The sequence below is a fragment of the Canis aureus genome, chromosome 16 (genome assembly GCF_053574225.1).
Source record: "Canis aureus isolate CA01 chromosome 16, VMU_Caureus_v.1.0, whole genome shotgun sequence".
Classification (NCBI taxonomy): domain Eukaryota; kingdom Metazoa; phylum Chordata; class Mammalia; order Carnivora; family Canidae; genus Canis; species Canis aureus.
Genome location: NC_135626.1, coordinates 16,196,112 through 16,210,433, shown reverse-complemented (window position 1 = coordinate 16,210,433; position 14,322 = coordinate 16,196,112). Strand labels below are relative to the sequence as shown.

General features: G+C 46.4%; 1 protein-coding gene across 2 annotated transcripts in view; it reads left to right on the top strand.

Annotated features, from left to right (window-relative positions):
* NXN (nucleoredoxin) overlaps positions 1-14,322 on the top strand; it is a 152,850-nt gene that overhangs the window by 109,972 nt on the left and 28,556 nt on the right. Inside the window, exons 1-2 of one of the 2 annotated variants that reach the window (XM_077851821.1) lie at positions 12,269-12,298; positions 12,563-12,680. In XM_077851821.1, the coding sequence (XP_077707947.1) occupies positions 12,284-12,298; positions 12,563-12,680 (133 nt within the window). In that variant the 5' untranslated portion in view covers positions 12,269-12,283. Of the gene's footprint in view, positions 1-12,268; positions 12,299-12,562; positions 12,681-14,322 lie in introns of those variants that run through there. The other variant, XM_077851820.1, reaches the window with a different exon arrangement.

The following is a 14,322-nucleotide window of genomic DNA, read 5'->3' as shown; positions in this document are numbered from 1 at the left end:
TTAAAAGATTTTATTTATTTGTTCATGAGAGACACACAGAGGCAGAGACACAGGCAGAGGGAGAAGCAGGCTCCATGCAGGGAGCCTGACATGGGACTCCATCCCAGGACCCCGGGACCATGCCTTGAGCCAAAGGCGGACGCCTGAGCCACCCAGGCATCCCTCTTTTTTTCTTTTTAAAGATGTTGTTTATTCATGTGACAGATTGAGGACAAGCAGGGGGAGCAGGAGCTGGGGCAGAAGGAGAGGGAGAAGCAGGCTCCCCACTGAGCAGGGAGCCCGAAGCGGGTCTCAATCCCAGGATCCTGAGATGATGACCTAAGCCAAAGGCAGACTCTTCACCAACTGAGCCACTCAGGTGCCCTTTGTGGGCATCATTTCTAATCTTGGTAATTTGTTGTTATTGATTGAGGCTGACCCAAAGGTGCAGCTTTCTTAATATTTTTTTTAAATTTTTTATTTATTTGTGATAGTCACAGAGAGAGAGAGAATGAGGCAGAGACACAGGCAGAGGGAGAAGCAGGCTCCATGCACCGGGAGCCCGACGTGGGACTCGATCCCGGGTCTCCAGGATCGCGCCCTGGGCCAAAGGCAGGCGCCAAACCGCTGCGCCACCCAGGGATCCCCTTAAGGTGCAGCTTTCTAAAAAGAAGTTTGGTGGCAGAGTTGCTTGGTGAGCGACTCCTGAGGAGAGGAAGAGACAGCCACAGATGCTTTAGAATGTGCTTTCATTCCCTGTCAGCCTCTTTGCCTGGTAGTTGCGTGTGGGATGCGGCCTCCTTTCCCTACTCTTTGCCACCAGAATCACAAGACTGCAGCCCACTGCCGCTAGACCCAGGTTTCAAAGCCGTGGGAGACACTACTTTTTTATTTTTAAATTCCTCATGCCCGCCAGCATGGCCACCATCATCCCCTTGTGTCTCTGGTGCTTGTGAGCATTTCTTAGTTGATTTCTGTCACTCCACAGAGAGAAGATCCACAGACTGGGTGCTAGTCTGAAATGTTGCCTTCCTTTCTATGAAGAGGGGAGCTGTTGGCCACCTGCCCAGAGTTGTTACTGGAGAAGTAGAGACTCTTCTGTTCTCCCCTTCCTTTGTCAGGCTTGATCCGCTTAGCCTCTGGCAGAAATTCTCTTGTAGAATATTCTGTACTTTCTCGTGCTGATTTGTGTGGGTCATCCTGGGTCCCAGCCCTGGCAGGGACCAGTGGCACTATGGTGTCCTGATCACCACAGTCAATTACTACCTACTTAATGCTCTTGATGTCTGACCCTGTGCAGGGCCCGTTGTCCTAGATGGGCTTTCTGATGTAAAAAATGGAAGGGCACACATTAGAGGTATTCTTGTATGAGTGCTTGCTGTGTGCCAGGGGCAGTTCTGAACATATATATATATTATTCTCATAGTAACCCTAGGAGATGGGTACCACGGGACCATTTTGCGATTGGAGAGAATGAAGCTTGGAGAGACAAAGTGATTTGTCCAAGATAGGCAGAGCCAGGGTTCAAACTGATGTTGTGTGCCACCAAAGCCTGAGCTCTTGCCTGCTGCACTGCTTCCCAACTTTACATAGTGAAGCTGTGGGGCTGCCAGAAAGCAACAATCCCCTTGGAAGAAGGATTAAGGGGTAGTGGTGGTTTTGGGCCCGACCTAGGAGAAGACAGTATGTGGCCCTTTATTCTGGGAATCAGTCGTGTATTTGACAGCACTCTAAAGTCACAGGTTAAGGTGGAAACATGGCTTACTGTTGACTGGTGAGGTGTGTGGTGGGAGGCTGGCTGCTGATAAGAATAGACATCTCTTGGTTAAAGAGATAAAAGGAAGAAGCAGCGTATCAGATTCGGCACCTCCCCTACCAGTGGCAAAGTGATTTCTGTTGTAAAAGAATTCATGGAAAGCAAAGTGAGGCTCCTAAGAACTTAAGAAGTCCACACACCATCAGTGAGTGACTGGCATTTACTCACTGTGTTGGGTTGTCTCTTGGCCCAGTTCCTCTATCTGTGGGTATCCCAAATGATACAAGGCCCATGAAGTCATTTCCTCCACCCCCTCCACAAATGGGAATTGGCAGCTGACATGGCGCTAATAAGCAGGAGTTAGATGGGTCACCACATTTTTCTCTTTAGAATCATCATAGGAGCATCATAATCAACATCACCATTTTTACCATTTATTGAACACTTATTAGGTACTAGGCAGGGTTCTGAGTGTTGTGCACATATAATCCAGTGAATTCTCACATTCACAATATACAAGTAGTTATTATTATTATGATTCTTATTTTACTCATGAGAAAACTGAGGCTCCAAGAAATGAAATAACTTGCCCAATGTCACCCAGCTGATTGAACCCAGACAGTGTGGCTCCAGAACCATGTTCTTAACTGTTCTACCTATACCGTACTGCCTTCCAACAAAAGTAATGACCGAAGATCGGACTGACCAACAAGATCCAACTCAGCCATGAGCTGTTGGTTCTTGTGGCCACCCCAATTCGGAATAAATGTTATACAGAGAGTGTTTGAAAGCGTGGGTGTGTTCAACACACAGAGCCATTCCTGGCATATTCCCTAATGGAGATGAAGCCAGCCTTCCTTCTTGCACTCCTTATACTGCTTGTTCCTTGCCGTGATCTGCCCCATGTCTGGACAAAAGTAGTCATGGTTCTTTTTTTTAAAATTGTAGTAAAATAGATAAAATATAACACTTACCATTTTATTCATTTTTTACTTGTAAACTATAAGATTCCTGAAGGCAGACACAGTATTTCACCCCCGTCATTTCTCCTGCTGCACTTTAATATTGTAAGGCAGCGACATCTAATATCATATCATATATAGCCCAGCTAGGTCAGCAGTCTGTTGGTTAGAAAACTTAACTGTTCTGACATTTAGAGTAATGAAGAATAAATTTTTAATGTCCCTCTGACCCAGTCTTGTCTTTTGTGTTTAGTATAGCCTGGAGTGGTGGAGATGAACCCAGAAGGAGTGTGTGTGACACATGTAATGCCTGCTACTTTTGTCTGCAGGAAGCAGGGTAGATGTGTTCTTTTCTGAACCTTATGCTCTGTGATGGTTGGAGCACAGGCCCTCCTTCTGAAAGAGCTATGGTGAAGGGAGCATTGATCATTACTCCAGCTTCCTAAGTGCAAATCCATGAGGAGGGCTTTGATTTCTTGTAATCAGCCTGGTCCATCCACCCGGCTCTTTCCCTTGGTCTCGCCTGCTGGTTGGTTTTCTGTGTTGGCTTCAGGTAAAGGAGAGATGGGAAGGTGAGGAGGGTGCAGAGGTCAAAGGCCCCACCAGAGAAAGGAAGAAGAGCTCTAATTCCACTAGCACTTGTTTTGGGCAATTTATTTTTCAATTTAAAGAGCCTTCTGGGGGGGCTCCTGGGTGGCTCAGCCAGTTAAGCATCTGCCTTCAGTTCAGGTCATGATCCCAGGGTCCCTGCTCAGCGGAGAGTCTGCTTCTCCCTCTCCTCCTTGCTTGTGCTCTCTGTTGCTATCTCTGTGTCTCACTCTAAAATAAATAAATAAAATCTTTTTACATACATATAAAAAGCCTTCTGGGTCCCCAACTATCCCAAGGAACTGGGAAGAGTCTTGGTCATCAGGGGGCCCTCTAAGCAGTTGCACTTGGTTGCTAAGTGAGGCATTCAGTCTGGCTGGCCCCTCGACATTGTTCTTTCCCTCCCTTCCTTCTAGACCTTCATCCCCTGATCCATTCACCCATCATTCAGTGAGCACATAACATGTGTCCGGCCCTGCACTTAGCCAACCAACAGCTGTACCAAGCTAAAATTTCAGTCACAGGACAGATCACAGTGGAATCATGCCTCAGAAGCAAGATTTGGTCTTACCTCTGGGACAAGGTCCTGCTGGAGCATTGAGAGTGATACTGAGACGACAGTAGCAGCAACAACAACAATAATAATCGATAGTAATCACAGCAGCTAACTATAATCATGTAGTACCTCATGTATTCCAGGCTCAATTCTAAGCACTTTCTGGAACATATCAAATCTTCACAACATCCAGTAAAGTATAGGTACTGTTATCCCCATTTTGCAAATGAGAAAACCAAGAGAGAAGTCATGTAGCTTGTCTGAGGTCACCAACCAGCAGGTGGCCAGAGCAGAATTAGACCTGGGCCAGCCTGGCTCCAGAGCCTATGCTAAGTAACCTCTAGCGTTACAGACTGCCTCCACATTGGTGGGTGGGGATTGTTTTCTCAGACTGCATAGATAATGAGCTTTCGTAGTGTTCAGTTGGGAAGGGTGGGGATGCTTTTAAGCCTGTTTTCAAATGCTGCTCACAGAAAGGATGGTGTCTCTGTGGTCAGCATTCGGTGGAAGCGCAGGGGGAAGGCTTGTCTGAGAAGGCTCCACTGACCTTGCTGAGGAGGTTGCTGATGAATCTTACATCTGTGTTAGCTTTGGCTTGATCCCATAGATTTGCAGCAGCTGTTGAGAAATAAAAACTTGAACCCCCCAGTCAAGTGCAAGGCCCAGTCCTTGGAATGAGAGGCAGATTCTGAGTCACCCTCTGGAGTTGGGGCTTCTGGGAAATCATCAGGTTGAGTCTCCGTGGCATCTGTGGGTGCTGACAAATCCCCCCAGTGTGTCAGATGAGCTCGGTTCTAGAGTGTGCACTTTTGCAGTTTCCCAGTTCCCAGCCCTGTCCCTTTTGATACTTGCTTCATTGTTTCATGGGTCACTGGAGAAATGTTTTTGGCCGGCATTCCTAGGATGATAGCTCCAACCACAGCCTCGGAATCACTAACTAGAACCAGCCGCCAGGCCAAGGAATGGAACTTTCAAGTAACTTGATAGCCCGTTTTGTCATCCTTACTAATATTGTCTCCTCTTCCTTTTTTTCCATTTCATCTTTGTTGCCTTGCTTCTGAATCTGGCAAACTAGTTATAAGCCCTTAGATCTCTAAGCTTAGAGGGTTTAAATGAGCTCTGGGTGGACATTTGGCCACATGGTCACCCAAGAGGGAGCAGGCACTGGTTGGGAAAATCACTTGGTTGCCTCCAGCTGCAGCAGTGCCAGCCAGGGAAGCCCTTTCAAAGTACTGAGGTTGCCCAGAGCCTTTTTCTTCTATGGCCAGCAGAATGCAAGCTCCTGCTCTGCCTCCAGGGTCTGGATCAAAGTCTGCTGGGATGGGTGCCTCTGGCCTTGGCTCCTCCTCCTCCCTGCTCCTCTGGTCAAGGCCACACTGCATTTCACCCCACCGTCACCGGCCAGAAGGCGGAAGGCGAGGAGACCGAGCAGAGAGTTCCAGAGAGTCCGTCAGAATCACATGCGTCACACGTTGTCAGAGTTCTGAGAGAAGAGCAAAGTCCACAGAGTCTGTTCAGAACAATTTCCAGATGCCCTTTAAAATCTTCAAATCCCAGAATGGGAAGTAGAAGGCAGAAAAGAGGGGGTGGGGGAAACAAACTGACTTCATAAAACTGGCCGAAAAATAGGTATATGTTTTGCAGAAGGTGCTTATGGTAGAAATACCTCTCGCTACGGAAGGAAAACCCTGTCTTCTGGGGAGTTTTATATACAGCCTACTAACTATACAGTTGATTGATTAACTTTACAATAGAGTTGACAGGAAAATGTTTTTCTGAAGAGGATGCTGACAAGACAAGGGGGGAATAAGCATAAATTTGATGCGGATATTAGCGATGTGTCCCATGTGTACAGTGCTTTGGTTTTCACAGTATCTCCACACACATCACCTCATTTAAGTTCCAAATTGGTCCTGATATGTTGGCATTACCATGTGAGGCAAGCAGGTGTGACCTGCCCCAGCTGTAAAATCATGTCACCAGTGACGTTCACTGAGAGGTCAGGGCCAGGATGTAAATCGGGCCCCTTGGAGCCCATTTTCATTCTGTGCTACCAGATTTCCTCCCAAGAAGGAACTTTAAGAGAGTGAGAAAGCACTGGCTCTGGCTCCTGACTCTGATGAGATGTTCTACTATCACACTAATAAGGAATAGGAACTCCTTCCTTAGGGATCCTTAAAAATAAGTACAGTTAGTGCTCAGTCCTGGGTGGTTCTGATCTTCAGCATCCTGAAGGCAGAAGATGAATTGGAGGCCACAGGTGGTAGGCATTTCCAACAATTCAGGAGCATAGCGGCCGCGTGCAGTGAGAATATCACCTCCCACCCTTCACTGTTGCATCATCTCAGAATTTAGGCAAATGCTGATTTTTATTAGAGGGAGTTTTATGGATGGAGTAATAGCATAGCTCTCTCAGTTGAACCAAGGCCAAGCCATGCCCTAAAATGAACTCTTAAGACAAGGGGGTCATCACCTGGGGACCATAGGCCACTTGGAATCAGACAAGTTCACTAAAAGGCTTCAAAGAATTCATGAACTCAGTGAAATTACACGCACACTTTTTTGTGTATGTGCATTTTTCTCTGCGGAAAGGATCTGTAGCTTTTATCCTCAAAAGTGTCTGTGACCCCAACATGGTTATGAAGCCACTGTTTTAAGAGGCTTCTTTGAAAACCTTTAGTGGACTTGAGACGTCACACACACGAAAAGGCACAGGAGTGAGTCTTGGGATCATTTCTTTACACTCAAGCATTTCTCCTTTACAGTCAGCACAAGAGAATCATCAAAGTAGACCTCTATGACTTTTCTAACATAAGGTTTGCTTTCTGATTCAGGTATCAAAATGGACATGGTTAGAATGATCATTCCTGTGCCTTCTGCACAGACTCTGAGCAACCAGCTCCAGCAACTGCAGCCTGAAAAAGACAGTCCTGTGCAGACTGCACATCACCGATGAATGCCAGAAATTCCACAATAAATCACAATTATATAAAATTATACCATGATGTAGTAGTCTCCAAAAGGATGGACTTTTCAGTGACCAATATGAGTCTAAAAGCATAATATTTTCTACTGAACCAGTGGGCATTTGTTTAGAACAAAAGATCCAGCAACCAGGGATAAAACACAAGCCAAGATCTCCTGTCTTCTTTGAGACCCAGTGGGAAAGAAAGGGGGGCAATCCCTAGGGAGGGAGTCATGGGAAAGGTTAAGGGGGTACATTTTCTTACCTCTCCAAGAAGGATACTGAGAAAAAAGAACTATCTCTGGTGATTGGGGGTGGGGCAGAGTTAGGGTGTTATAGTCCTTCTGCCTACATGAGGGACCCAGAACAAATTGTTCTTTTTTATCTGTGGGGGTGGGGTAGAGAGACAGCATCTCTGTTTTTAGAGTCTTAAAAAAGTACTGTACTAATGCTCTCAGGGTACCCCTAGCCAACGGGCCAGGCCACAAGCCCTCCTTTTATTATGTCAGCTGGGGAACAGTCCTGACGGGTGACTAAGCATTTATGTGCTAGGTAGCCCAGGTTCCAAAACCCACCCTTCCTTTAAAAATATCTAGCCAAGGGCAGCCCCAGTAGCTCAGTTGTTTAGCGCCCCTTTAGCCCAGGGCCTGATCTTGGAGACCCGGGATCGAGTCCCACATCGGGCTCCCTGCATGGAGCCTGCTTCTCCCTCTGCCAGTGTCTCTGCCTCTCTCTCTCTCCCTGTGTCTCTCATGAATAAATAAAATCTTTAAAAAAAATAAATAAATAAAAATATCTAGCCAAGAGCCAACACATGCTTACATTTCAAATACAATATGCATGCCTACACACAAAGCAGTCTATTACAATCCTGTTGAATCTTCCATTTTTATATTTAAGGCTCACAGACCGTAACTTTCTTCAGGGAATAGTCTAGCTACCCATAAATCAAGTATTGTTACCTAATGCCATTTGTTTATGGGAGCCCCAAGCCTCAGGGAATATATGATAGTTGTGATCCCTTAACAATACACATGACCCAAGAAGATTTCTTCTTGGAAGGCAAGGATGGTTTGACCCTGGAGTTAAACTAATGAAATATATTGCAATGGATCAAAAGAATAAGCATAAAGTAACCATCCAGTTTTTGTTTTTGTTTTTAAAGATTTTATTTATTTATTCATGACAGACACACAGAAAGAGGCAGAGACACAGGCAGAGGGAGAAGCAGGCTCCATGCAGGGAGCCCGATGTGGGACTCGATCCTGGAACTCCGAGATCATGCCCCGAGCCAAAGGCAGACGCTCAACCACTGAGCCACCCAGGCATCCCTAACCATCTGTTTTTGATAAAATTGTTGGTCAAAATGTTATGGAAGGCCATTTTTAAAAGTTGTGGTAAAATACATACATAAAATTTACCATATTAACCATTTTTAAGTGTACAGTTCAGTAGTGTTGAATACATTCACATTGATGTGCAGCCAGTACCACCACTGATCCCTGTAACTCTCTTGATCTTGTAAAACTGAAACTGGAGGGATGCGTGGGTAGCTAAGTCAGTTAAGTGCCCGACTCTTGATTTTTGCTCAGGTCGTGATCTCGGAGTCGTGAGATCCAGCCTCATGCCAGGCTCTGTGCTCAGCAGGTAATCTGCTTGAGACTCTCTTTCTCCCTCTGTCCCTCCTCCTGCTCACTTTCTCTCTCCCTCTCTCTCTCTTAAATAAATGAATAAATTTTTAAAGGAAAAAAAAAACTGGAACTGTATACCCATTAACAATGCCACATTTCTTCCATGTCCACTGTCCACCCAGCCCCTGGCAACTGCCATTACAACTTCAGTCTTTGCGAATTGGACTACTTTAGGTACCTCACATAAATGGAATCACACAGTGTTTGTCTTTTTGTGACTGGCTTCTTTCACTTAGTACAGTGTCCTGAAGTTTCATACGTGTTGTAACACGTGTCAGAATCCCCTTCCTTTTATGGCTGAGTAATATTCAAGATTATTTTGTTTACCATGTTGAAGAGTATCTGTCTCACACCAATGGTTGATATTACATCTGAAAGTAAAAGATCATGATTGGGTAGGAGTTAGAGGTGCTTACTACTTACTGTTTTGTTCGGGAAATTCCAGCCAATGTAGTTCTATAAGAAAAAGGAAGTAAATAGTATAATTGTTGGAAAAAGAGGATAAAGTTATCTTTATGTGCAAATAGCTTGGCTTTCTATTCAGGCTAAAATGTGCTTTGAAATAAGATTGTGCTTTCAAAAGTTAGCTGTTTTACAGCTTCACCTTTCTATTTGTGATCTCGATCCCACCCTCTGGCCTACGCAAGGACTTTGTTCTTGCATTTTTCCTTCTTATCAATTTTTTTCTCATCTGGATTATCTCCAACAATGTATGTTTGAGTATCTCCCATCTATAAAATATCCACCCCTGGCCACATCATGTGTTTTTCCAGCTACAGTTCTAGTCTCTGCTCCCTTTACAGCAAAACCCTTAAAGAAAGTTGTCTATAGTCACCACCTTAGCTCCTGTTTCGTGTTGGCCAGCAGACTCTAGGTGTCTGTGCTAGACAGAGCTGCACCCCAGTCCCTCCCGCTTCCAGTTGCTCTTTCATCCTCATGCCCCTGACTCCTTCTTGACCTGTCAAGGTCACAGATGACCTTAGTTGCCACATCCTCGGGTCAGTTCTCTGTCCTCATCGTACTCAACATCTCAGTAGCATTTGGCACAGGAGTCTACTCTCTCTTCCCCAGAAGAGTTCTGTCACCTGCCTTTCGGGACATCAGAGTCTCCCTGTTTTCCTCTCATGTCACTTGTCACTCCTTAATCTTCATGGGTGGTCCCTGGCTCTGCCCCTGGGGTGCTTTCTCCTCTGTGGCCATGCCCTCTCTCTGGATAACCTCACGCAGGCCTGTGACCCCAAACAGCATCCAGGCTGCCTGGATGATGATCCCTGATAGATCTCATGACCCCCACTCTGGCTCCCCCAGAGATTTGTAAGTCCACGTGCCTACTTGCAGTCTCCACTTGCACATCTAGTGGGCACCTCAGATTGACCTGTCTCATCTTGATTTTTTTTCTCTTGCAACCTTTCTCCTACCCCATTGCTCCTCATCTTGGTCAGTAGGACCCCTTGACACCCATTTGCTTAAACCCCAAAACCACAATATATCCTTTCCTTTCTCTCATCCCTTCCCCGCATTCAATTTGTTAGCCTGCTCTATTGACTGTCTCCAGAATACATCATGTCCTCACTCTGCTGCTGTAACCGAGGTGGCTGCCACTGCTGTCCACTCTTGCCATAGCTATTTGCACTGGCCTCTCCAGATCCTTCCTTCCCCTAGTCTTCCTCTGTGGGCTGTTCCTTCAGGGCTGCCAAAGTGACCTTTTAAAATATAAATCAGATCACACCACTCCCCTGCTTAACCCTCCATAGCTTCCTGTTACACTTAGAGTAAAATTCTATCATATTTATTGGACCACAGGGCCTTAAAGATCTGTCAAGAGTGCCCTTTGGACCTCACCTCAGCCCCCTCCCTCATTCCATGGGGCTCTTCCATCCCAGCCAGTCTGCCTTCCCTGGCTGGGATGGACCTCTAACCTCTAACCTCTAACCTCTAACCAGGTTCCCTGGGCCTCAGGTGGCCTCCCCCCACGCGCATGTGACTCACTCCCATCACATGAGGGGTCTGTGGTCAAATGCTCTTTCTTCAAAGATGCCTTCCCTGATCACTCTCTAAAATATGTACCACTCCCCCTCAGCATGCCTTTGCTTTTACTCTGCTCTCTTTTCTCTTATGAAGTATCTGAAATTATTTTTTTGTTTATATTCTTGTTTGTTATTTGTGTCTCCCACTAGAGTAGAAACTCTGTGAAGACAGCCACTTCATTTGCCTTGTTCTATCTTGTATTCTTTGTGCTTAGCATAGGGCTGGCACGTAGTAAGTGCTCAGTTAATATCTGTTGAATGAATTTTAGCACTTACCAGTCACAAAATATATTGAGAAGAAACAATGTATTTACTATAGGGAGACATGGAATGCCTACATATCAATAAGCAAAAGATAACCAACAAAAACAAGGCATCATTTTTTCCTGCCAAATTAAAAAAACTAATATTGGTAAGAATACTGAGAAATGGGCTCTCTTGTTTGCTGCTGGTGGAAATAGAAAATTGTCCAAGCTTCTGTAAGTGATGAGTCATGGGTGATTTTTACTTAGCTTTTATGGTTTGTTGTGTGTTTCTTACTTTTCCCAATAATGACTTTTCTCCCCCCAAACAATTACCTTTTAAACTAGAGAAATTCCTTCATCTTCCTCCATGCCCCCTTCTAAAACTATTAACCTAAAAAATAAAAATAAAAAAATAAAACTATTAACCTGGCTGGATCCTTGCAGTAGCAAACTTACAGAACTGATCCCCGCAGTGGAATGGTCTTACTCTGTTGTTGAACCTCTTTTAAAAAATGTTGAATCTGTGGCCTATATCAGGTTTCCCTGGAATGTTGCAATTCTGGGCAGTACAGACTATACGTGCAGACTTGCTCTTGCTCTAAGGGCTGGTTTGGGAACCCATTGGAGAGGCGGGACCCCCTAACTTTGAGGTAGAGTCCCACAGCCTTTCCTGCCAAGACCCAGGTCTCCACAGCCAGGGGAAGCCTAACATTTGTTGGTAGATACCCCACCCGACTCTGTTGCTGCTCGGGATTGAATTAAAAACAATAATAATCTGCTCTGTACAGCTGGCCTTCTGGTGCCTACTTCCCTTTGACCTCATCCGTGTCCCATTCTGCCAAAGCCCAGGCGACTGGCTCCCCGTGTGGGCCTCTGGCCCCCGGAAGGGAGGCTGTGGCTGAATCACCAGTGGGCCATTCTTCCATTTCCCCTGGCTTTTTTCTTTTCTGGAGCTGCCTTGGTGGTTGGACATTTTGTTTAGTTAGATTGCTTTCTGGCTTTGGCAGTTAAATGCCAGAGCACGCAGTGGCCCACCTGAATGGTGTTCACCCTGATGGCTGGGAGCAAATAACAGCTGGCCCACACTCTGTGCCCTGTCCTGGGCTGGTGCATTCATGCTTCCTCAGCCTTGTCCCTCCTAGACCCTGCTCCTCTAACAAGTTGACTGTTTGGAGTGGCACCGAGAGCTGAGGATTGGGGCTGGCTCAGGATGTTGTTCCTTTGTGGTTGTGGGTGGATGGCACACACAGCCACTGCTGATATTCCAAGTGTAGGAATGCAGTGGAGCAGAGGGGCCAGATTCTAGCTACTTGGTCTTCTGTTGGGTACCCTTGTCCCCTGTCCCCCGGGGCTCAGGGGCCCGGCAGAGCTGGGAAGCAGGGGAGCACCTGCCTGCTGATAGGGTTGAGAAACACCAATAAAGGGCCTCCCTTCCTGCCTTAACCATCTGGTGTTGGGGGTGCGTGTGTAGTTCATTTCCCAATACATCTTCATCTTCATGCTTTTTAGAGGAAATGCCCGTGGGAGAGGTGAGAGAGGAGTGCTCTCTCTGAGCAAGTGTAATCCTCCGTTGGTCTCTGTCACAGGCTGAGCCTAGGTGGGACTCAGACCCCCCTGCCCTGCCACAGACTGCAGAGGCCAGTGGAATTGTAGCTTCCTTGTTTGTTGATCTGTGCTTCGGTGTTTTCCAGTTCATGTGCCCATCAGGCCCGGGAGGGGCTCAAAAGGATGCTGCAATTAATGCATTTATTAATGCATGGGCTGAACCATCTCTTTCTCTTTTCTTCTTACAGCTGAAACTTTGGAACAAATATCGAATTTCCAACATTCCATCGCTAATATTCCTAGACGCTACCACCGGGAAGGTCGTGTGCAGGAATGGGCTGCTGGTGATCCGTGATGACCCAGAAGGTAGGACCTTGGCATGTCCATCCCGTACTCCCTGCTCTGTCCCCGACCCTGACTTCATCGCCATTGGTAGAAGACATACTGATAAAATCTATATGAGTGGATTTACTTGGCTGGCGGATCTTCTCGTGATGAAATTATAGAATTCTCCAGGTCATGGTTAAGATTTTTAAAGAGATCAGAATGTCCCTCCTGGGGGCTTTTTAAATTCATGGGTCAAAGGAGATGGAATCAGAAAAAGGAAGTTCTGTTTTGAGGGCTGAGGAGGCTATTGAGAAACAGCGAGAGCCCAGAGACTGACTTCTGGTGCTGTGTCCATGGCAGCTGCCACCTTAGCAATTAGAGGCAAACTCAGCAGTTGTGAGGTTTTTGTCTCTTTAAAATCCTACCATAGCAAAGTCACAGCCTCTGTGTTGCTCTCCTGGCCTCAGGGGTGACCAGCCTCATTTCTTGGTGCCAGCCCAGTCCTGTGGCCTTGGCCTTGCTGACTGGCCCTGGTGGGTGGGTGCCCGTACACTGGGTAGGCTTCTCTTACCATCATCCTGCTCACTGGACGATGATGTCCTGCTCACTTTCCTCATTTAGAGGAAATGCCCGTGGGAGAGGTAAGAGAGGAGTGCTCTCTCTGAGCAAGTGTAATCCTCCATTGGCCTCTGTCACAGGCTGAGCCTGGGTGGGACTCAGACTCCCTGCCCTGCCAGAGACCGCAGAGGCCAGTGGAGTTGTAGCTTCCTTGTTTGTTGCTCTGTGCCAGGTCTGGTTCTTTCCTCTCTGCACTGGAGTCAGAAAAGCATCCTAAGGTCTTCCCTTTCTCACTTATTGATTAGAGGATTCAACCCTGGTAACAAATTTTCCTAGGAAAATTTTCACCTGCTTTAAAGAATTACCCTCATAAAATATTTAAAAAAAAAAAAAAAAAAAGGGATCCTGGGTGGCGCAGTGGTTTGGCGCCTGCCTTTGGCCCAGGGCGTGATCCTGGAGACCCGGGATCGAATCCCACATCGGGCTCCCGGTGCATGGAGCCTGCTTCTCCCTCTGCCTGTGTCTCTGCCTCTCTCTCTCTCTCTCTGTATCTGTCATAAATAAATAAAATATTAAAAAAAAAAAAAAAAAGAATTACCCTCAGTAAAAACAAAGGCTTGGTGGAACCAAGTCTTCACCTTCTCAAATCACACACACACACACACACACACACACACACACACACTACTCTGAGCTTGTTAAAAATGCAGATTTCCCAGCCCTAAGCCCTCAGGGGAAGTCATTGCAGGACCCTTGCTTAGAAATAATGGCCAGTCCCCTCCAGAGATGTTTGGGGCTGTTTGTTTCAGGGTGGGCTTGGCCACTTACATTTTTAACCAGTCTGTGCCTCTCCCACCCCCCACCCACCCAGGCGATTTTGGAGGCAGTGGTCCATGGACCACCCTGTGAGAAAACACTATTCTGTGGCTCTTCCTGCCTGGGGCTTAAGTGTCATCAGAATGTAGAACATCTGGGTTGAGTGAGTTTTACTCTTTCCTTTTACTGGATTTAATTCTCATTTGGTTCCCTGGGCCCCAACCCAGACCAACTGCATCAGAATCCCTGGGGGTGGGCCCCTGGAGCATCATATTTTAAAATTCCCCCAGCTGATTCTAAAATGCTG